General features: G+C 54.5%; 1 protein-coding gene across 1 annotated transcript in view; it reads left to right on the plus strand.

The window, feature by feature from the left end:
• Nucleotides 1–23039, plus strand: part of PLXNA4 (plexin A4) — a 418364-nt gene that overhangs the window by 390839 nt on the left and 4486 nt on the right. Inside the window, exons 26-31 of the mRNA XM_039861051.1 lie at nt 7938–8041; nt 8683–8782; nt 9925–10115; nt 11009–11178; nt 15086–15298; nt 22221–22371. Of these exons, the coding sequence (XP_039716985.1) occupies nt 7938–8041; nt 8683–8782; nt 9925–10115; nt 11009–11178; nt 15086–15298; nt 22221–22371 (929 nt within the window). The remainder of the gene's footprint in view (nt 1–7937; nt 8042–8682; nt 8783–9924; nt 10116–11008; nt 11179–15085; nt 15299–22220; nt 22372–23039) is intronic.

Below are 23039 nucleotides of genomic sequence, written 5' to 3' on the forward strand. Positions count from 1 at the left end.
TCCTCTGGAGTCCCTCTCAGAAAGGCACGGAACACATTCATGAGGGCTCCACCCCCGTGACCTAATCACCTCCCAGAAGCCCTGCCGCAAAATACCATCACATTGGCGGTTAGGATTTCAACATATGAATTGTGGTGGGACACAAACATTCAGTCTACCACATGGAGACCGGCAAGTCCAACTTCTGCCAGTCGGCTGAAAACGCAGAGTCGAGCCAGTGCTGTAGTTCAAGTCCAAAGGCCGTCTGCTGGCAGAATTCCCTCTTGCTGGGGGGTGGGATTTGGAGGAGTTAGTCTTCTGTTCTCTTCAGGCCTTTACCTAACTGAATGAGATCCACCCGCATTATGGGGGCAATTCATTTTATTTTCAACATTTAAATGTTGATCGCACCCAAATACACCCTCACAGAAACACTGAGGATAATATTTGACCACATATCCGGGTGCCTTGGCCCAGCCAAGTTGGTACATAAAATTAACCGTCACAGGAGCCAAGGTCACAGGAGCCAAGGTGAAGGACACAGAGCCCACCTTCATTTCAGTCTGTTGGAATCTAGAGAAAGAGAGAGATCACAGGGTGGGGGGCGGGGACCGTACTGGGGCCCGTGGGCCTTCGGGGGCTCTCACAGCACAGTGCCAAGGACACCCCGCTCTGCTGCGCGTGGGCTAATCTCATGGAGTTTGTGTCCCTTTCCGCCCACAGGTGTTGGGTCTAGGTACCCTCTGGCATCACTAAACTCATCAGCAGACATGGGAGTATGGATGTGACTAGGAGGAGTACCTCATTTTCACACAGCAGCAGGAGGCAGGACACCCCTCTTTCTGAGCCATGGGGATCTTTGTGTCCTCCCTAAACTCCCCAGAGGAAATAATAGGTACCATTCTGGTCCACCGCACGGAGGAGAAGCCGTAGCTCAGAGAGGCTTGGTGCCTGGGCCCTGGTCACACAGCAGGGAGGTAGCGAGAACAGCGTTTTCTCCCGCGCAGTCCCTTCAGCAGAGCTTGACCTCCAGAGATTCTTCTGGTTTAATGCAGATGCTCCATCAATAGCCCCTGGAACTCCACCATCCCCTCTGTCTTGCCATTCAAGTCCCGCTGAAAGGATATATTTTCTCAAATCAGTAATTCCTGTATGCAATAAAAAGATACACTATCTTCTGAGTGAACTGTAAAGAGTTCACAGCAGCTGTCTCCCCGGTTTGCGTTTTCCGCGGCACCTGATGGAGAGGACGGATAAAGATAATGGGATTTTTTTTTCTTCTTTTTTCTTTCGCCTCCCTCTCTCCCCGGAAGGTGGGAGTGGGGCAAATTGGTTTGTGAGTGTGTCTGTCCTTTGTGCTCGGAGGCTGGCGCAGGGCCCAGGGCCGTGGGCAGGAGCTTCTGGAGGTCAGAGCTGGCAATTTTCTCTCCGTGCCAGGTACATGAATGCCAGGGTCACCCTCCTCCTCCCACCACTCACTCCCTGCCTCTGTAACTCTTCTTTGACCCGGTGCACTGCCAAAGTGACACCAGAGCCTCTGCGCTCCGTATGCAAGGAGGTCTCTTAAGTTCTAGTTCATCTCTCTTGAATCGAGTGGCAGAGCACAGCCTACTTTTTCTTTTGGCTCCCAGACTTCCCCGAATAGCCAGTGCAGGTGCGTTACAGTTTGCAGAGACTTTACAGTTTGCCTGGAATGCGGACTCACAGTTCTATTTAAGAACATTTCACAGTGCAATTGTGTTGTGTTTTTGAACTTGCTCTCATAATAAAATTATTATTATTTTTTTTTTCATAAAACGTATTTGGTTGGTCTCCCCTCCTGCTCCCAGCTCAATTTTCTGACCTTGTTTGCAGTGACACTGACCCTTTCGCACGCCTCCCAGCTCCTCTGTGATGGATGCATGCTCTCCCACTTTGCAGTGGCTGGGTGTTGAGGGTCTCAGGGTTCTGGACCAGGTGTCTCTTTGAGCTCGTTTGTTGACAGGTGTGCAGCAGTAGGGTCATGTCTCCTCCAGCCTTCTGCTCGGGACCCTGCTTTTGGAGGTAGAGTGGGCCCTGTGTCAGGCTGGCGTGTGCTCCTGGTGAGAACACGTTCTCAGTGCCTTTGTGCCTTTGAGGTGAGGAAAGGTGGCCTGGGGCGGAGTGCAGGCTTCTAGCGTGAAGTCTGTTCCTCGTGGATCACAAAGGCTGATTCAGCTGGTTCTAACCAGCCTGGTGGGCTTCTCCATCCTCCTTTGGCCTTCGAAGTCCACTCCGCCTAAATCTTCCTGTGATGAGTCTGAGGAGAAATGTTGGTAGAAAGACTGGACCTAGGCTGGAGTGCAGGGAGGGTTGTAGTAAAGCTTTAAGGTCCCCGCCCTGGGTAAAATGAGGTGCACGCATGAGTGTGTGTATGTGTGAGTGCGTGTTCATGAGAGTGTGCCTGCATCTAGCCGTGTGTGTGTGTGTCGTGCTCTCGCCTGCATACACACGCCACGAGGATCAGAGCTCACGAGGGGCTGTGCACCCAGGGAGGATTGGCCTTTTGGATGGCACTGCTATGGCTCGGGGACCCTCCAGGAGCCAGGCCAGTGATCTGCCTGGTGTCAGTGTCTCTGTCCAAGGTCAGCCTACAGATGAACCGCACTCTCTTTCCCCAGACGCCTCTCACAAACCTGGGGGAAACCATGGTGCTCCCACCTCCTACCCCACATCAAGTCCCTAAGCACCCTCTGGTCTGTCCCCCAAATATCACTTACACCTACATCCTGCCCCGACTGCCTGAGCCCAGGCCCTGTGGGCAGCTGTCTTTAGTGGGGCTCTCTCACCCCTTCTCATTCACCCTGTCACCGTAGCCCTCGGCTCAACCCCAGATGCCTTAGCATGGCATGCCAGATCGGTCTTAACTCACTCTCCCAACTTTATGTGCCTCTCCACTGTCTCCCACAAGGACACATACCCATGGATCCCTGACATGTCACATAAATGGCGCCTTTGGACCTGAATGCCCATCCCCCTGACAGTACGACAGACACCTATGCCTGTTTGCCCTTCGGCATTCAGCTCAGGCAGCCCCTACCTGCCCCACGCCCTCCTGGCCAGCCCACCTCCCTCTAACGCCTGTCAGCTAGGTCGGTGATTCTTCGTTGTCCTGCACAGCTCCACACAGGCAGCTCTTCACAGGCTGTGGCTTTTATTTTATTGTTTCTTTGGTTAACCCTGTATAATGTCCCACGGGCACAGAGCCTGGCACACCATGGGCACTCAGGAAATGGTGTTTGAATGAACAAGTGAGCAGGCGGCTGTAAGTTTAGATGTTCACTATGGAAGCTGCAGGAGATGCCTCTTACCAGACGGGTCGGCAGATGCCCTGCTCCAGAGCAGGAGTCACTCTGTCTCAGGATTCCTTGGTGACTGTCACTAGGTTTGGTGCCTCAGATCATTTGGTGCCTTGAGGTATTTTCCAGTCCCTCACTGTGCCCAAGGCAGGCAAGGCTGTCACCTGGAGGACACTGGCCATTTCCCTAAGCTGCTCTAATGGGGTCACCTCGTCCATAGCAAGGTGTGGACACAATAGAGAGTTATTTTTAGTGCTGTTTTTGTAGGCGAGACCGAAGGAGCCTATCTAGCGAAGAGCATGCTTGGGAGGAGAACTTAGGATTAGGAGACCTGGGCTCTACTGATTTCTCACCGCTGTTGTGAAAACTAAGCATATATGAATATGCAACAATACTCAGAGCACAGAATTAGATACGCCCTTGCTCGGAGCCTCATGAGGCCGACGGAGACAGCCGCTCACACCGCTAAGGACACCAGGCCGCTGTCCTTGATCTGAAGGTGGACTTGTTCTTAGAGTCCTTGGCAGGGATGAGATCCCATGAGCGTGGCCAGGCGGTTTGGGGTAGGGACTGCTCCTGGGGCAGGGAGAAGCCAGCTGCTTCAGCCTTTGACCTTGGCCTTTCCTGGTCTCGGCTCGGCTTGTACAGCTCCGTGACTCACACCTCTGTCGAGAGGAGGCCAGGAAGCGGTGCAGAGAACTCCAGCACGCCGAGCCCGTCCACCTCTCTGGTTTCCCTGAGGCACGGCCTGTCGAGTCCGGGGAGATAGAAGCCGTGGCTAGCCAGGAAGAAGGAAAGGAGGGTGGGGGGAACATGGACGCGAAGTGCGTTCTGGCCAACACGTCGAGCGCAGGACCCCAGGCAGAGAAGAGCGAGTCTTAGGGACAGATTTCCACGTCAGTCCCCTGACCCGATTCAGTGCCCGGGAATCGCTTGCTCTCCTGTTGTAGTCCACACTCTGACCTCCATCCCAGCCCAGCTGGCCGGGCCACCCAGGGCCTTGCTTCTTTCCCGCAGGCCCCAGATCATTTGGTGCCTTGAGGTATTTTCCAGTCCCTCACTGTGCCCAAGGCAGGCAAGGCTGTCACCTGGAGGGGTGCAGCTGCCAACTCCAGGCTCCCACCCTTCTGGGTTCATCCGTCAGGACCGGTGTGCAGATGGGGCAGAGAATTTTACTTTTTTACATTTCTGATATTTCAGCAAGAAACACAGCAATTTTTCTGTATAAAAGGTAACAAAAATAGCAGGCTCGAGTGAGTGAAAAGCAAGCTATGTATTCTCTTTCTTGAGTCCAGCTCACTGTCCTCATGTTAGTATTTGGGGGAACATTCATAACTTTTGAGATAATTGCCCCCAAAGACAGCAGTTGCTGCCTCCCTGCTGCCCGCTGGTGCCCCATCAGAGGCGGGGCTGGGCTGCACGGACTGCAGCACTGGGACACCCAGGATGCCTCTTCTGTAGTCTGCGAACCTGTGACAAAGTATTGGCATCGGTGAAGCGCATGCCTCCTGCCTGCCCTTGACCATCCTCCCGCCCACTGCACATCATCACTGCCCGAGCACTTCGGCCGGCGGGGAAAGCCTATGTCCAACCCATCGGTACAACTCATTTAGTGGAAAAGAAAGGGCTGTGGCCCAGCGGAACTGCCAGTGGCCCACTTGGACCGCTGGAGCTTCAAGGATGGAGCTGAGTGGAGGCAACTCGACTAGGAGGCAACTACCTGCCAGCATCACGGTGTAGCCACAGCTCTGGGTTCCAGTCCAGCCGTCACTCTCCCTCTCACCCCCAACACCCCGTCGACTCACAGATGTGACGGGCACCATGCTGCAGTGCCCTGAGCAGGTCCACATCGGCCTTCCCTGCCGAGAACCCCCGGAAGGTGGTGGCTCGGGTTACCTATCTTCGTATCTGGATGACCTAGTCCAGTGCCCCACCCAGAGGGGGCGCCCAGTCGGTGCTGGAGGAAGAGAACTCAGCTGGTTAGCGGAATGCGCAGTGGCTGGCGATGATGACCTCCTAGTCTGTCTTCCCAACCCGTTTCTTTAATTTTCCGGTTGTAAAGTCAGAAGAATGAGGGACAATAAGACAGCTTTCATTTCTGGCAATGGACATCCCCGATTGTGTTTCTGAGGAGTTCGGATCGTCCTTTGTGCCAGGTGGCTCACTGTCTGCCTACCGTGGAACACGGACACATGGGTCCAACATCCTCTTTTACCGCTTGGAAAACAGGCCACCGTCACACACTCACTCACTCTTCCCCTTCATTCATTCATCCATTTATTCATTATTCTTTTAATAAATACTCATCTGGTACTTACTGTGTTCCAGGCACTGGACTAGCCCTGCTGGTAGGCATCTAGTAGCATCAACTTTGTATTCCAAGAACAAGCCATCATTCCTTGGCTGCCCGGGGGGAAGAAAGGGGTTGGTCATGGCCATACTCTGCCCTAGATTTGCCAGCTGGGGGCACAGAGGCAGACTGACTTTCATTTGCTTACATAATCCCTGGACGCGATCAGAGCCAGGGCTGCTGAGTACAGCCCCACAGGCTGCACACTGCACAACTCAGGGAAGTCCTGCATCGGGCTCCAGAAAAAGTCACCAGCTGCCATTTGCTTAAGCCATCAGGCTGGGCGGCTTGCTCAGATCCCACTGGGATGTGTTACAACTCCATCAGCAAGTGGTACCAGTGCAGCTGCTAAACTGGAAAGCCGGTTCTTTGCTGGTATCTTCTCTGTCTAGTGTTGGCAAGCCCACACTAGCTCACTGAGTGAAGGAGACCCCCTCCTCCCTTGGACTCAGTGTCCAGAGCGCATCCCCTGTTTCTCCTCCAGCCCCCGTGTGGGGAATGCAGAACGCTGACTGCCTTCTGTGCCCCAAAGCTTTCTCTCTACTACCCCTAGCCCCCCATGCAGCCTCTGACTTAATGGCCCTGTCACCATTCACTAGGCAAGAAGGGGAGACCCAAGAGGCTCCATCTTATGACTGGGATAAAGCATCAAAAATGTGTGCATGATACATCCATACATATCTACACAGAATTTTAAAACCCATAACAGAAAACAGATCACAACAACAACAAACAAAACACTAGGGACCAGGTGCCTCTGTGGGGCATTTCCCCTTTGGCTCACCACCCTGCCTGCCTTGAGGCCGTAATCGCCACAAACAGTCCCAGCCCTGTCATCAATAGCACTAAGTAATGGGTGGTCCCCGGAGGCCTATTGAGGCTCCTCTGCTCCAATGAACACGCGCGGCTTCCTTATGTTTTCATTCCGGGGATGGCCGGATGCTACAGGAAGCTCTAAACCAGGCAGCAGGCGAGCCTGGGAACTGGAGCCAGGGGCTCAGATGCTAGGAGCACGTCTTCTCCTTCTAAGGGCAGGCAGCCCCCTGCCTGGGCCTCTTTCTCCTCAGCACTGACCATGCCAAGTGCACATGTCAGCAAGGGATCGGTGCTCTCCGTGCCACAAATGTGTCTGGTTGTGGAGCCGCAGCTCAGCCTTGACCGGAGGGAAATGGAGGGAGGGAATCTGAAACGTGTCTCTGTGGGCCATAGGAAAATCCAAGGCGGGGTCAGGCAAGGACGGCGGGTGACTCCTTCCAGCTCCTAACCGCACTTTGCAAACCCTAGCGCTCTGCACGGCTCACAAGCATCGGCATCCGTGAGGTGTGGAGGGCAGTCGTGACTCTGCCTGAAAACCAGATGCCTCGCTTCCTGGCTGGAACGCATGTGGCGTTGGAATATAAAAGCCTGTTTTCCATTCTGGTGTGTGCACGTGCGGGTGCGTGCGTGCACATGTGCGAGAGCTGGCGTGTATCTGGCATGCACCTGGGTCCCCCTGCGCGTACTTTTCAAGGCTGGAATGTGCACCCTGCGTCTCCCCGCTGCTGGGGATTCGGTTGATGAGAAATTGTCTTCGATTTGCCCATGTGGGATCCATCAGCGAGCCGTGTGTTGTAAGTGTCTGGGCCCACGAGGAGAATGTGGGGAAGTAAGTATATACCTATAGCGTCAACTAATTAGGTGCTGGATAGATCCCGAAGGTGCCATTTTCCGCATCAGCTTTGTGGGACGGGGCTGTTCCTGGCATGAGAACAGGTCTTGCTGATCTCTCCACACACTTTCACCCAGTCTCCCTGCCAAGGGCGACCCACCTGCTGGTGTTCGGGTGCAGGACACACTCCTGGAACGGACACAGGGTGCACAGTGACCGTACCTGCAGCTTTGGTCTCGTTAGCTCCAAGGCCTTACCATCAAGTAAACGAGGGTGTGACATTATGATGCCACTTTGCACTTTCTTACGTGCTTCTGCCTGCCTCGTGCCTTCAGCCGACATTTACGAAGCATCTACTTCTTGCCAATGTGGCCACTCACCGAGAACAGGTGGGCAGGGGAGGACAGGTGATGTCATCCCCATTTCTGTCACATGGTTTGTTGCGATGAGAACCTGAACTAGAACTCAGGACCCCTTTGCACTATAGGCTTCTGCACCCCCTCCTCGGGGAGTGTCTGCAAGCACTTGTCTGTCTACGGATATTCCTTGAGGTGGCGCTGTGTAGGTGCCCACACAGGGGTTCTGAAGATCCCCCCAGGAGGGGCCCGAGGGCCTCTCTGAGCTGCCACTGCTCTTCCCACAGAGTGGCGACAAGGAAGCGGGGCGAGGATGATCCTACAGGACGAAGACATCACCACCAAGATTGAGAATGACTGGAAGAGACTGAACACCCTGGCCCATTACCAGGTGAGGTGACTGAGGACGGGAGGCGGGGCTAGCTCACTGAGTAGCCAGTTCCCTTCGGGTCTCAGTCCTTGACTAACAGCCCCCTCCCCCGCCCCAGGAGGCTCGACACCGAGCCCTAACTCCACTTCTTCAGTAGCACCTCATGTTCCCTTAGCGACCCAGGGGAAATGGATGTCCTTAGCCAGGAAACCTTCACCTCCTTGCAGATATAGGATGCTGACGGGCACACTTCCTGCAGAATGCGAGCAGAGTCTCCGGGAGAAACAGTCTCCTATTTCTCCATGTGGGATCCGCTAGCAAACCCGTGTGTTGTAGGTGTCCGGGCCCTTTCTTGGAAGGCCATTTCTTGGGAGACCATGAAATTGAAGGCTGGGTGCTCCCTGGGGAAGCATCGGGAGAGAGGGTGCTAGTGAGGAGCCCCAACCAGAGTCTCTCCGAGAGCGAGCCACGACACAGAATACTTACTGTTCAGTGTCGGATCTGTCTCGTTTCATTCGAAGGAAAGCCAACAGCCTCCCAAGGCCCTGAGCTCTTCGCTGAGGCACTGATGGCCACTGAGGACCAAGTGAATCCTGGTTTGTCCTCATCTCCTGGGTGGCAGCGTTTCTGTACCCAGGTCTTTATCAGCCTTTTTCCTATAGGTGCCAGATGGTTCTGTGGTGGCTTTAGTGTCCAAGCAGGTGACAGCCTATAATGCAGTGAACAACTCCACAGTCTCGAGGACCTCTGCCAGTAAATATGGTGAGTTCATTGAATCTTCCTGGGGAGGAGAGGGTGCCCTGAGCAGCACCACTGGAAGGCCCTGGACCCCTGGGGCGGGGAGTAGGGGGCAGTCGGGCAGGCTGCCCATCAGAAGAGAGAGCAGGACTGGGAAGGAGGCTCCTGGCTCCCGGTGGGAACTCTCATGCAGGAGCAGAATCTTCATCCCCCGAGAACAGGAAGAAAATCTAACCTTTGTAGACATCTTACAGGCTAGAAGATGCTTTCGCTTTGTGATATTCATTAACGTGCATCGTGTTCATAACAATCCAGTGAATTAAGTAATTATTACTTCCCGCTATTATACAGATTAGCAAATTATAACTCAGAGATGCAGAGGCCGCACACCGCGTAAAGGTCACACTGATGGAGCATTCGAGGGAGGGGGCGGGCTCCGGGTCAGCAGCGCAGGGGCAGGGCGCTGGGTGTGGGCTGGGAGCCCGGGCGCCGCCCTGTTCTGCCACCCTCTGGGTACCGGGGGGCCAGCGGCCTGACCACGATGAGACCTGGCTTTCTTACCAGCAAAACGGGGATTGAAAATACTACCGATGTCATGGGATCATCACATAAAATAAAAAGAAGAAAACAGAGGGCAGGACCTGCACCTCGTAGGACCTTCCCCTTCTTTTCTGCTCAACACTCATCTCACCAGACCTCACATTTCAGCCAATAGCAGGGAAGAATTGGCCCAGGCCAGAGGGGAGGGCGCAGGGGAGCAGGTGACAAGACGATTACTCAGCTGGTGCAGAGTCATTAAGGGAGACAGGCTACCTGCTCTTAACGTTTGTACCTAATTGGCTACACAACACATCCTGAGACATGAGAACTCTTACAAGGAAAAGTGTAGAAAAGGACAAGCTTATGTTTTTACAAATTGAATAATTAAGGGCTGGCAAGATGCAAGTCCAGGAGGGAAGGGAACTGGGTAGGGGGAAGCAGCAACAGAGTGTCCTGGAGGGGGCGGGAAAGGCACCCCGGTTTCAGGGAATGAACTAAATTGAGGCAAGGCGGCAGCGGCAGGAAGGATCAGACAGACGCTGGCCGCGGCTGGAGTTGGGGTGTGGCGTGGGGACGCGGCCGGAAGGCTGAGCGGCCTCACGCGCCTGGGCCCGTTGCATTGGCAGAAAACATGATCAGATACACGGGCAGTCCCGACAGCCTCCGCTCACGCACGCCCATGATCACCCCCGACCTGGAGAGCGGAGTCAAGATGTGGCACCTGGTGAAGAACCACGAGCACGGAGACCAGAAGGAGGGTGACCGGGGAAGCAAGATGGTGTCTGAAATCTACTTGACACGACTGCTGGCCACTAAGGTACCGGACTTCAGACAGGGCCTGGGACCCGGGAAGGGACTCCGCCGCCCCACAGAGACGCCGGGCTGGCGAAGACCTCATTCAAGCTATTATCCCCACGTGACAGGCACCACTCATCAGCCTGGGACTCTTTCTCAGCACAGATCCTCAGAATCCTTCTCAACCCAGTGCTCTGGGCAAACGACCCCACACCCCAGCGCCGGCGTGCAGTCTGAAGTTTTGTTCCCACCCCTTCCCCGTGCCCTTCCTCAAATGTAGAGACACCAGCCACTTCTGATCATGTTCTTCCACCGTCCTTGTGAAAGCATGGCTCCTCTGGGGCGGGGTGCGGGGGGAGGCGGTTCATATACAATCTCTAGTGATGGAAACTGGGGCTCCGTCAGTGACTTTCCGGGCACCGTCTCTGATCCTGGTCCTTGGGCCCTTCTGTGCCTACAGTTAGTTTCCTGAGGCTGGCCTCGACCTGCTCACTGCAGAGCCAAATGGATAACTGTTCATTAGCCAGAGTGAATAATACCGAAACAAAACCAGCAGATTGTGTTTGTCTGCTCTGACCGAGTGAGTTGTTCATTAGCATTTGTGAAAAGTGCTAAAATAACACCGCCAAAGGGTGTGAAACCAAACCATGTTGTTGGCAGAGGAAGGCTCACTTAGGTCCAGTCGGCCGTGGTGTATCTATCTATTTCCCACGTGCAGAGGAAATTTAAAGCTGTTAGAGACAGATGAAGGGGTGCGGGAGAGCTAACACACGCACTTACCCGGTTTCACCCGGGCCGGCCCAGCTGTACACACACCATCCTCCCTTCCCCGACCCGATAGGCAGATTTTGATAACCCAACCTCAGAGCTCCCTGGGCAGAGCCGTGTGTGAACTTGTGCCGCCTCCTGCCCCAGGGCACGCTGCAGAAGTTCGTGGACGACCTCTTTGAGACCATCTTCAGCACGGCACACCGTGGCTCTGCCCTGCCCCTGGCCATCAAGTACATGTTCGACTTCCTGGACGAGCAGGCTGACAAGCACGGCATTCACGACCCGCACGTCCGCCACACCTGGAAGAGCAACTGGTGAGTGAAGGGAGAGCGGAGGCCACGCCGGGGGGACCCAGGCCCGTCCACGGTGGACCGTCCAGGCCGTCGTGAGCGGAGGGCCGGGCCCTGGGTCAGGCTCTCTCTCTGGGCCCCCCCACCCTCTCCCACTATTTCCCCGCTCATTTCCTCTCACTTCCGACTGGTCAAATCATCCTTCTTTTCTAGCAATCGATCGATTAGTTAACACACATTTATTTAACCAAGTAATGAGCAAAAAAAAAAATAATAACCTGCCAAGTGTCGCGGCTAGGACACTGTCACGGCTAGGTACCGCCGGACTTTATGCTAAGCGCTGAGTGCACAGAGACCATCAGGCACGGTTCCTGCCCTCAGTGAGCTGACAGACGCAGGTGAGAGACGAGAAGGCAGCCGTTTGGATGAGAGACACGTGTGAGGCTGGATTACAGAGGGGCGGCTGTGACAGTGAATCTTGAGCACATCCTGCCGTCGTCCAGGGGAACAGGGGCATTTCTGTCCTATTCAAGAAGCCATGGCCTTCCCTTCCCACAAACTCCTTTTCCAGTTCCCTCGGGGAAGAGGCCTTCCCGTAACTACTTCGTCTGTCTTCGAGACAACAGGATCCTCTAAGTCCTAAGTGACACTCTAGGTGTCTCCGTTATGGTCCCTCTCGCCTCTAACATGTATCATCCCTTCCTTTGGTCTGTGAGTAATTCGTGTTTCAGGTCGAGAGGGCAAGGTCAGGCATCGGTATGCAGCACCTGGTATAAAACCTCGCACAAAGCCAGGACTCGATACATATTAATGAGGGTGCAGGGCCAAGATGCTCTCTACCTGTGAGTTCTGTCTACCTTGGGCAAAGCTGGTTAACCTTTAGCCTCGTCAGTTCCAGAACTGCCTCCCCGTTGCTTTTAAGTGGTTCCTGTCCCAGGTGGTTCTTCCCCAGAACAGTCTTCCAAGGCAGCACGAGCCTGCTGCCCAGCACCTGCCAACCGCTAGGACTGGCATGGCGCGAAGGCACAGCCGGGCACCCCGACAACCAGCCTGGAGCCCCGGACCACAGCTCAGACGAAGGCGGAAGTCGGCCCGCAGGGCTAAAGCTTTATTCAGTGTAGTATACTCTGTCTTCTCATCTCCTTCACCTGAAAAATAGTGTCGTCTCTACTGAAATTGAAAACTCAGACAAGAACAGAGGTGTGGACCACAGAACTGGAGAGAGGAGTTTACCCCCGCATTAATCCTTGGCGAGCGAAGATCTTCCATCACACAGGTTTTCTGGCCTTTCTGAAATAAGACTCTTAGAACCTGGATTCTTCCTTCAGCGCAGCAACCCTGGGTGAAGGCTACTCCCTCCTCTCTCTGAAAGGCCTGCCAGGTGTGCTGTCTCCCAGGGCCTGCCTCCAGGCAACACTGTTTAGTAACCTTAGGCAGAGCCGTTCCCAGGGCACGTCGTCCCCAGCCTACCGCATTTGCTTCTCTCTGCCAGTGAGCCTTCCTCCTCCCCACCCCGTCGGAATGTCAGCAGTCTCCAGAATACTACAAATGCCCTGTCCAGAACATCTCTTGGTCCTTGCTGGGGAGAGCTGGTATTCCCAAAACATCCCTACGTGCCCTCGTAGTGCCTTCCGGGTAGATCACCTGAAATAGCATCCGAACCGTGTGTTTTCAACCCGTGCTTCCTACTGTGTTAAGGCCACCTCCAAAGATGCCATAATGTCCTTGGGGTGGGGGCAGAACCTCCCTTTGGGCCAGCTCTTCGAAGTGTTCAGATACTCAGTTCACAAAGTCTGGTCTCTATTCAGGGAAGCTGGTCAGTAGACAAGCGTTACCCACCCAGGGTCTTTTACCAAAGGATGCGTGTGCTCCTGACCATCGCCATTGCCACATGCGCAAGAAGCCGTTACTCTGGGAATTATGAGATTTGCATATTGACTTAGAGTTAATTGTCCCTGATTGAAAAGAGATTGTTCCTTTATTCCCAGGCCAGAGTTGTAACTCACCCCCTCCCCACCGACTTCCTCCACATTTCCCTACCTTTTCTCTTTTAAATAAACCTCCTGCTCATTTAGCCTGAGTGGCTGCAATCAACCAGAGATTAGTACCACCACTAATGTTAATAATATGCTAATATTTCATTAGGCAGGAGACTCGGCGAGGTGCCCTGGCTTCCCTGTTTGATTTGCACAACTGGCTTAAGGAGAGGGAGTGTTGAGGAGAAATAACCATGCAGCAAATATGGACTCCTAGAGTCTCCTCCGGGTAGGACTTCCGGAAACAGGAAGATGTGGGCAGGAGACTGTTAGCTGGGCAGCCGGGAGTCCTTCATCCAGAGCTCTGAGCCCAGCTGTCAGGGGCTCCCCAGGGCAGCTGCCATGACCCTGGCCTTCATCCCTGTGTCATGACTGCCTGTGCTGGCCCTTTATTTCCTATCCGGATTTCCCAGGAGGTTACAAGTACCACTTAGCATCGTCAGAACTCAGTGCCGCCTGCCGCATCCTGCACTGCACAGTTTGTAGGAACTTAATAAATACGTGTTGATTGATTGGCAGTCTCGAAGATGAAGTCTGGCTGTATTTATAGCATCTGTTGTATGTACGTATTGACTGCTGGGAGATACAACACTTATAGAAATATTGTACTCGCTGTATTGAAATAATGTAATTCAAAGAGTTTAAGTTCTCAGAGGCAAGCCAAACACATAGGAACATTCTAACTATTATCGACAGTGAGAGCGGCAACCAACGTGACAATAAAACGTCAGGCGACATGGTGGGAGACAGGAGAGGTGGGTGAGGAGGGAAACCCTGATTCTCTGCTCAATGCCACCCTTCCTCACCTGCATCTCGGTGGCCAAGTGGATGCCACAGAACTGGAGAGCCAGCAGAGGACAGCCAAGAGGGCCGCTGGGCAGCTTCCTTCCTCCCTAGCAACCGAGAGAGTGACCTATGGTTTCCTGACCGCATTGCATGATTTCTCTCCTCTTCATCTTGGCTCAGCTAGTCCCAGCCGGGAGCACCTTCCTCCCCACTTCCTCCAGCTGAGGAACACCTACGCATCTTTAAAACTCAAACCGTCAAATGCTGTCCCGTCTGTGAAGACTTTCTGGACACTTCCCTCTGGGCAGACGGGATGCCGCCACCCCGTGTCCCACACGGAACCCCGCACATCCTTCGGTTCTAGCACTGATTGTCCTCAGAGCATGTACTCGATTGCGTATCTGACTTCCCCACGAACCCGCCAGAATGCAGGCTTCCTGAGGGCAGAGGTCACACTGTATCCCCATGGCCGGCACAGTCCCTGGCATGTGGTAGATGCCAGCTGGAAGAAAGGGTGGGGCAGGAGGGGGCACCGCGGGGCAGACGAGGCGACGCGAAGGTGCGTTTTCTGAGCGTGGCAACTTGGAGGCGAGAAACACGTTAGCTTCGCTTACGCTGCTCTGCTCTACGCTTTCATATATGAGGATGAGCTGATATTACCAGGCAGGGGGAAGGCGTGTGACTTCTTTCACGTCGTACAGTGAGTGGCAGAGAGTAAGAATCAAAGCCTAGATTCCAGGCTCTTCTCTAAGGTTCGCCAACTGGATATGACTTGTATCTGGCATAGGAGGCAGACGGCGGAATAGAGAGCGGGAAATCCCACTCGATGGCCCCCATCATGGCTGCCTCTGACCCCAAAGCCTGTGTGTGAGGGAAGACTGCGGACTGCGGGCCGCCCTCCCAGTGCCCACCCGCGCTGGGTGTCTAGACGGGTCATTCGGCCCTTCTGGTCCTCAGTTCCCTGGAAGGCAAACTGGTGGCACAGAGGAGGCCTTTGAGAACTGTTGGTCCCCAGCCTTTTCTCTTCCTCCAGAGAATTCTCTAAGCCAAGCTACAGCCCCACTCCTGGCCCCACTGTCCCTGACCCTCTGCCTCTTCCCTCCCCATAGCCTGCCGCTGCGGTTTTGGGTCAACATGATCAAGAACCCGCAGTTCGTGTTTGACATCCACAAAAGCAGCATCACGGATGCCTGCCTCTCGGTGGTGGCCCAGACCTTCATGGACTCCTGCTCCACGTCAGAGCATCGGCTGGGCAAAGACTCCCCCTCCAACAAGCTGCTCTACGCCAAGGACATTCCCAGCTACAAGAACTGGGTGGAGAGGTGAGTGCCGGGACAAGCTGCCACGGCAGGCCCCTCGCCGCAGCCTGCAGCTCCCCTTGACTAAAGATCCCCCCCACCCCCACTCCCGCCTCCAAAATCGGCTGGGACTTACATCCGGGTCATTCGCAATGCCCGCTCCTGCAATCGCAACACCCACAGCCCCACGAACCCTGAAACAAAAACTGGGAAACTTGGCTAGAAGTCGCCACTGAGCTTTGCTTTCCCACGTGGGCGGCTCGGATCTTGGCGGCTGAAATTCTCTCTGGGCCCAAGAAGGAAATACAGTGTTAGAGCCCTGCTCTAATCCCCACTGAAAAGAAAAAGAGGGAAAAAAGACCGAGGGACAGCATCACTAGTGGAGGCTGGAGGCCTTTTCCCATCGGCCCTGTCCATCTGGCGGTCCTCCCTGCTGCCTCCCGTGGGGATGTCATTGTCACCCTGAACAGCTTCTCACTCTCCCAGTCCCTTGACTCTCACGCGGGGAGCCCTTGATGCCCCGAGCCCTTGATGCAGTGCGTTCTCAGCCCCAGTGGCCCTGATCTAAGCACAGTGTCATGCAGCACACCTGTGCCTGGAGGGCCACCTGTCTACTGTAGGGTTGGGTTGTCTTGGTGCAAAGCTAACTCCCGGCAAAGAACAGTTATGGTTTGTCTGGGCCACAGCGGTTCCTTATGCCAAGCACCTGAGCTAAGCAGGCAGATGACGCTGTATTTATTCATTCGTGACAGTAGCCCGGAATATAAGAGGACAGAATTTATCACCGCATGTTGTGCCCGGGAAGGTGAAGAAATACACGTACACAATGGCTAAGTAATGAGCCCAAGATGACGTAAGCGGCCAAGACGAAAGGCAGATCCCCAAACTCAGCCGACTCCCAAATCTCTTTTCTACTATTTATGATACTTTTAGGACCTCTGCCAACCCACACGTTGTCTTAGTCCACCTTCCTGTGAGAGGAGACGGCCCCACCCCAGGGTGCATGGCGTTCTGAGAGACGGGCTGGTCCTCGGCCCCAGCACACTCTGCCCGCACAACCCTACATGGCAGTCCTGATTTTAGAGTCCCTTCCCCCTTTTTCCAAATAGCTTAAAGATGGGAAACCCGGCTGGAAGCTCAGATTGGTGACTTTTTAAAGAGTAGAAGAGACCGGAAATTGCTCTTGACTTGGCGACCAGAGACAAAAAGAACAGTGTTGTTTCACTTGCAGCAGAGTCTCCATCTTTATTCCTAAAAATCGCCTTCTCTTGTGCAGAGGACATAACTGAGAGGGGGCGGGGTCTTGGCCACCTCAGTGACACGATTCTCCTAAAAGGGCTGAGTTTTCTTTTCCCTCTCCCCTCTGTTCTTAGATACTCACCTCGCCCCTTCTTGCTAATGCATGTGGTGGGCACGCAGCCTGGGCTGCCAGAGAGAGCTTACTCTTTTGTCCTTGTATCTGATGGTGTCTGAGCCACCAAAAGAAGCTCTTACCTCCGTCTGCGTGGACAGTGGCTCATTCTTCTGACAGGAGAGCTGCCAGGAGCGGGCCCACCTATGTGGTCAGCTGGCTCTTTGACAAAGCAAGAGAGAGAAGGAGGCAGAAACTGGGTTCTTGGTTATCCCTGCACCAACGCGCGGTCCCTGTGACAGGACTTCAGGTGGGGAGGCAGGGAGCAGAGATGCGAAAGGCTGGAGCGTTTATAAAACATCTGCATGGAGGACACTCCCCGGAACACGACCAGTGAGCTGGAGATCAGAATAATGCGTGCGCCAGGCTAATGGGCTCCCTCTGACTTGGTGCTGAATGAGATTTGCGCCATGCAGCTGCTACGGGTCACGAGTAACCCTGGTCCCTTAGGCTATTTTTAGGAGTGGTCTGATGGTTTCCATTGCTTATCCCACCAGTTTCTTAGCAACCAGTGGCACTCTCAGGAAAGTCATCTTTCTCTTGCTTGAGGTCCCAGATCCCTTCTTCTCTCATTCTGGGATGAGGGTACAAAGATGGAGAGATGGGGAAACCATGGGGGCAGGTCTAGAGATAAGGCCAGAGTGCTTCCTCCTCGGTGATAAATGTATCAATTCCACTCTCACTCTCCGGGAGACTGGCCTTGGAGCTTGTCTGGATCCCTGAATGGGAAAGTGAGTCCAGAAATGCAGAACGAACTCAGGATCCATACAAGTCTGGTCTTCCGCCTCAGGGCCCTGGCAGCCTCTAGTTCAGAAAAATGATGGCAGAACATACTACTCTTGCGCCCAGGGCTTGCCCACCTCTGGATTCGTTTGCACAGGACTCAGGCTTAGTGACTCACTGTGGTAGAGTGCACCCCACACACCTTCAAGGAGGCCTTCTGTCCCATCACAGCTAGGAAACAGCGTTTACCCTGGCTGGCCCTCTCTATAAAGGGGGTAGGAAGCATATGGATTCAGGGGGCCTCATAACTCTGTGGCTTGAACAGCCGACATGGTTCTATACCAACCTATGATGGTTTGTATCTTCTAGAAGTTCTTCGTCTACCCTTCCCCTCACCTGTCCTCCTGCCCAACCTCCCATCTCATTCCTGCCTCCAAATTCCTTGCAGTGCTGGTGGCTGGCGGACCCACTGCAGACTTCCCCGTCTTCGCTGCCCCCACTTAAGTGTTAGGGCTTTTCCTCGTGGCCACATCTAGAGCAGGGGAGAAGAGCCTCTTGGTTTCCCAGGAGCAACCACCTGCTACACTCACCTTACAGAGCAGAACTCAGCAGTGCGGTCACCACGAACCGGCGTGTCGTGATCAAGTGGTAATTTCTAGTCCATTTCCAATGGCAGTAAAATTTTCACGCTGGGTGATGGTTTCCTCTCATTTTAAATCAGAAGAGCTTGGGCGATGTCCTCGTGACAGCAGTAGCCTCGCTCACTTCAATCCTAGGCTCGTCACGCAGGACTGAGTTCAGTGGTGTCGCAGTTGGCCCGCTGGAGACTGGACTAGGAGGACGCCACAGGTGTGAATGCCATCGACCACATGCGTCACCGCGTGAAAAAGGCTAAGAATCTTCAACTTTTAAATATGCTTCCTAAGGAAACCATCTATTCAAAATATAAAGCTGGGACAGTTCACCCCAGGAGCAATACTGGAGGTGACGTACAGAGATTTCATTAACTTGTTCATTAAATCCTGGGTCGAACATTCATGGTATTCATCATGGGTACACTGGGCACTTGGGATAGACCTGATCACTTAGACGTGACCTTTCCCTGTGGCTCTCATGAGGAAGGAGGCCATACAGACAGGCACTCAGCAAGCCCCATGAGCCAGAACAGTGGGGCACTCGGGGTGAGGTCAGTGAATAATTCACAGAGGAAGAGACATTAGTGCAGGGCCTTGAACGGCAAGTATCTTGGGACCTCAGAGCATCGGGTTCCAAATGTCTTTCATGTCTGCTCTGCGTCCTTGAAACGTTTGAAGGATGGCATCACTTTGTCCTTCTCTAAGAGTTCAGGATATTGGAGGCCACCTTCCCAACCACTAGAGCCATCCTAAAGGCAGAGACGACACACCCACCCTCCTACACGGGGCCTGCCCCATGGAAGCCCACAAATGTAAAAATTGCAGACTGTTCAAAAGTGGAGAACCAGCTCTCTGGGGCCCCTCCCTTTCTAGCAGCTCCCTGAGGCCTCATGTTGGGACCACAAGGGTACAGGCATCCACCAGGTATGAGCAAATGCAGCAAAGAAAGCTGGGCAAGGCCCAGTGGTGGGGCCTGGACCTCAGTAGCCTGGGCCTTGGCCATCCTGCCAGCCTGGCAGGCCCCGGCCAGCTCGAGGGGTGCTCTGGGGACTCTTCTGAAGAAGGACTCACCTGTAGGCAGAAACCCCATAGGAGCAATTTCAAGTACAGCGGCCTGGGCTGATCTTTCCCTCCCTCACTGTACAGCCAGCTAATAACACTTGTTTGAAGTTTATTAATGGGGCATAATTGCATTCTTCACAATCAATAAGGCTTCTCAGTGGCCAGGCCCAACACAAAGGCCAGCTAGGCAGGAGCTAAGAAGAAAGCAATTGTGCACACAGCAGAGAGGTGCCAGGGCAGGGTCATTATCAGGTTCAGGGGGTGCTGGCAAGGCGGTGGGGTTGGGCAGAGCCCTGGAGGGGAGCAGGGAGAGGTCAAGGTAGGGTCGACAAAGCCCTACAAGGTGGATGGACCCACTTAGCACCCGGCGAGGCTGGGATGAGAATGGGCCAGAACGTCAGCCCCACACTTATCCAGGGCACCGTGCTGTCCATGGCCACCCAGCTCAGTGATTTAGAGCTTGCTGGAGATGAAGACGTGGTCGATCCACTTGTGGGCTAGTAAGTGGCCAGAGACACTCGCTGGTCTGACCAGCAGCCTCTGCACAGATGAGAGATGGTAGTTGGGCAATGAGAACCTGACCTCACTGTTGGAGAGAATACGCAAAGCTTGGCGGGCCTGCCGCCACCCCTTACTGCAGATGAGAAGAGTAGAGCCCCCACCCTCTCCCCACTCCACTCTCAACCCCGCCCACCCCACCTCTCTCTTCCTCACACACAAACACACTTTCTGAACATTCTCCCGGGAGAAATGGACTGGGCTTTTAGTGCACTACGAGGCAAGCCGTTGCAAAGAGAGTGTAGGCATCTGCTATTTCCGGTGGAGACAGCGGTCCCTAACCTGGGCTCTCATGCACCTCAGGGACCAGAAAGGCATCAGCAGGGGCTCTGGTGCTGTTTGCAAAAAGCCTGACCGAACCATCCATCCACCTACGAAAGATTCACAGGCAGATAACGGAAACAGCAGGAACCTTTGCTTCTGGTGACAGTCATGTCCTATCAGGGGGACCTGGTTTTTCATCCTGGTCCGTTGCTGTGACTGTCCACGGGTGGCAGAGGGAGGGAGGTCTGGACCCAGCCGCATCAGCAGAGGCGCGTCTGGCTGCTCGCCATGGAATAGGAGTGACAGAAAGCCTTTGTCTGTGTTTTCCACCAATCCGACTTGAGAACATAACCCTTCGCCTGGCAAACATATTTTGCTTGGTAGGCATGGAATCCACGAGGGACGATGACACAAGTCCCTTGGGAGTGGCCAGGTTGGGAGCCACCGCTGAAACCCCTGGGTCTCTGCTATAAAATGGAACAATGGCATTTATTGTGTACCGGAAATAGTGGCAATGAATCGAGTCTCTGGCTGCAACTTTTATACCTGGAATCTCATTAAATTACCCAGAACCCCGAGGAACTTGAGATGTCTCTGGGCGGGCTGCAGGCCTGGAAGAGCAGGCTCTTCCTGGATGGAGCAAAGGAACCAAAATGAAATAAGACAAGGAACGGAGGCCTGAGCAGAGGGGCCCAGAGCAGAAAAGCTCACACTAGAGAAGAGCGGAAGTCCAGCTGAGAAGGCAGGATGGCCTCACCTTAGCCCCTGGGCCCCTCTGAGAAAGGCCGTTTCGTTAAGCTCTTATCCTTGTGCCTATCTCCATCGCATGTCACAGGCAGAGAGACCTCCCGCCAAAATGCAGTCAGTTCAGCAAAGCGGTCGGCAGTGTGTCTGTGTGACAGGTTCCCGAGGGGTGGAGCTCTCAGACCAGCCCTCCCCCTGCCGGAGGGCACAGACGTCATCTCCTTCCCCTTCCTTGTTTTCCAGATAGAACTAGGTCCGCAATCACAGTAAGGCTGAGGCTCAGAGCCGGCCATCCAGCCCTCAGAGGCCCAGGAACGCTCTGGTGGCAAATTGAACTGTCATCTCATTGCGGGCCCCTGAGTGTGATGGCTGGGGTAACACAGGAGTGCCACCTCTGCCAGCCTGTCACCCAGCTCCTGGTCAGCAGTGGGAAGAGGTGGAGGTGGGAGACCAGGCACAGGACAGATGGATTCCTGATCTGTGCAGTGAGGGATGTGGTCTGGGAGAGACACAGGGCCAGGGTCCAGGGTGAGACTGTCCTGGAGCCTCTGAGAATGCCCCTTACACTCACTCGATCATGGGAACTCCCAGGGCCTGTCACAGTTGCCTGCACTTACTCAGGTGAGAGTGAGTGCCTCTCCTAAAACTTTGTGCCCCAGATGCTTCACTGGCCTCACCCCAGTCCCTGGCCTGGCGACTGTCCCCACTCCCTACTCTATTCTAGGTTCTCAGGTTTGCTTTCTCCAGCACTGAAGCCGCAGGCATTCAGAGTGGGCTAAGCCGGGGTTGTGCAAGGACTTCTGGGTGTGCTGTCCCAGGGTCCCGACGCCTCCCTGCCTTTGCGAGCACCCGGTCCCTTTTAGGTGTAGCCCACACCCAGAAAGTGCCTGGGAGAAGGTGGGTCGTGGCTGTCTTTGGGGCACTGGGGACCTTCAGTTCCTCATTAGAAACTGCACAGCTCCTCTCTGGTGGAAGGATTGGGTTTGCTACATAAAATGTCAAGTCGCACAAATTAAAAATGTAAATGCTGGCATCTAATTAACCAGTTGACAGCAGTGCACAGCTGCAAGTGACAGTGACTGATTGCCTTCTGCCAGCCTCTCTCCCCAGGCAGCCCCAGCTCCTCCCAGTTAACCCCAGAGAGGGGAGGACATCAAGGCAGGGCAACTGCTTGGAAGAGCCTTTGGGCCCTATGGAGGGGACCTCTTGCGTCCATGGGCGGGGGTGTTAGAGGGACACCAGAGAATGACTGGCCCACGCTTGCAGCTGGGAGCAGAGCCGTTGCAAGAGACGACCCCTCCTCACTCCTGGTCCACCCGCGTCCACCCTCTGACAATGTCTAGGCCGCTCCCACATCCCCTTCCAGTGTGCCGCAAAGGGCTCTTCCTGGGCCAGACCCAGAAGCCCAGATGGGAGAACGCTCATCATGGTCCCCACGGGACCACACACAGGCACCTGCCGGCCCCAGACACAGTGCTGGCAGTGTCCCCCTCTCTCCTCCATGTGCGTGGCCCCAACCCCTTTCCTCCCCACCCCCATCCCTCGGCAGGTATTACTCAGACATTGGGAAGATGCCGGCCATCAGCGACCAGGACATGAACGCGTACCTGGCCGAGCAGTCCCGGATGCACATGAACGAGTTCAACACCATGAGCGCGCTCTCGGAGACCTTCTCCTACGTGGGCAAGTACAGCGAGGAGGTGAGCCCCGCCCTGCCGCTGGGGCTGCGAAGTCGCTGCCCGGAGCCACCCCCGTGCCCAAGCCAGCACCCCAACGCCCCCTCCCTCCGCTGGGAGACTGCCACCCAGGACTCGGGGCTGTGCCCCACACACGGGGACACTGGAAACGTCCACTCTATACATCCTACATTAATCCTGGTCTTTTCAGACTTAGAGATCAAGTGTCTTTCTTTCTTTCTTTCATTTTTTTTTTCTCTTTTTATTCCTTTTCCTTCCCCCGCTATTCCCTTTCTTTTATTTATTTATTTTTCTTTCATTTTTTCCTTCTCTGATCTAACTTTCTTTAAACAAACAATTCCCCACTTCCGTGGGCAGGCCACGCGGTATGGTACGGAGTAGATACCGAACAGAGTAGAACGGAGTCTGTTTTTACTTGACGCCTTCCCTCGGTCGGAAAACCTCGCCTGGGGTCATTGCCGCTGCAGACTGGCCTTCTTTCTGCCCAGGACGAAGGGGCTTATGGGAGTTTTCCTCGCTGGCTTAGACCAAGTGGGTTCAGAGCCAGGCTCCCTGTGTCTGAGCAGCAGCATGACCACCCTCTCTGTGCCCTGGCGTCATCACCGAGACAGGTCTAGGAACTCCCGGTTAAGGAAGGAGCCCCAGCAGGGGCCAGGGCCTGGTGTCCCGCG

Source organism: Pteropus medius, unplaced genomic scaffold, assembly GCF_902729225.1.
Source record: "Pteropus medius unplaced genomic scaffold, Ma_sr-lr_union100, whole genome shotgun sequence".
Classification (NCBI taxonomy): domain Eukaryota; kingdom Metazoa; phylum Chordata; class Mammalia; order Chiroptera; family Pteropodidae; genus Pteropus; species Pteropus medius.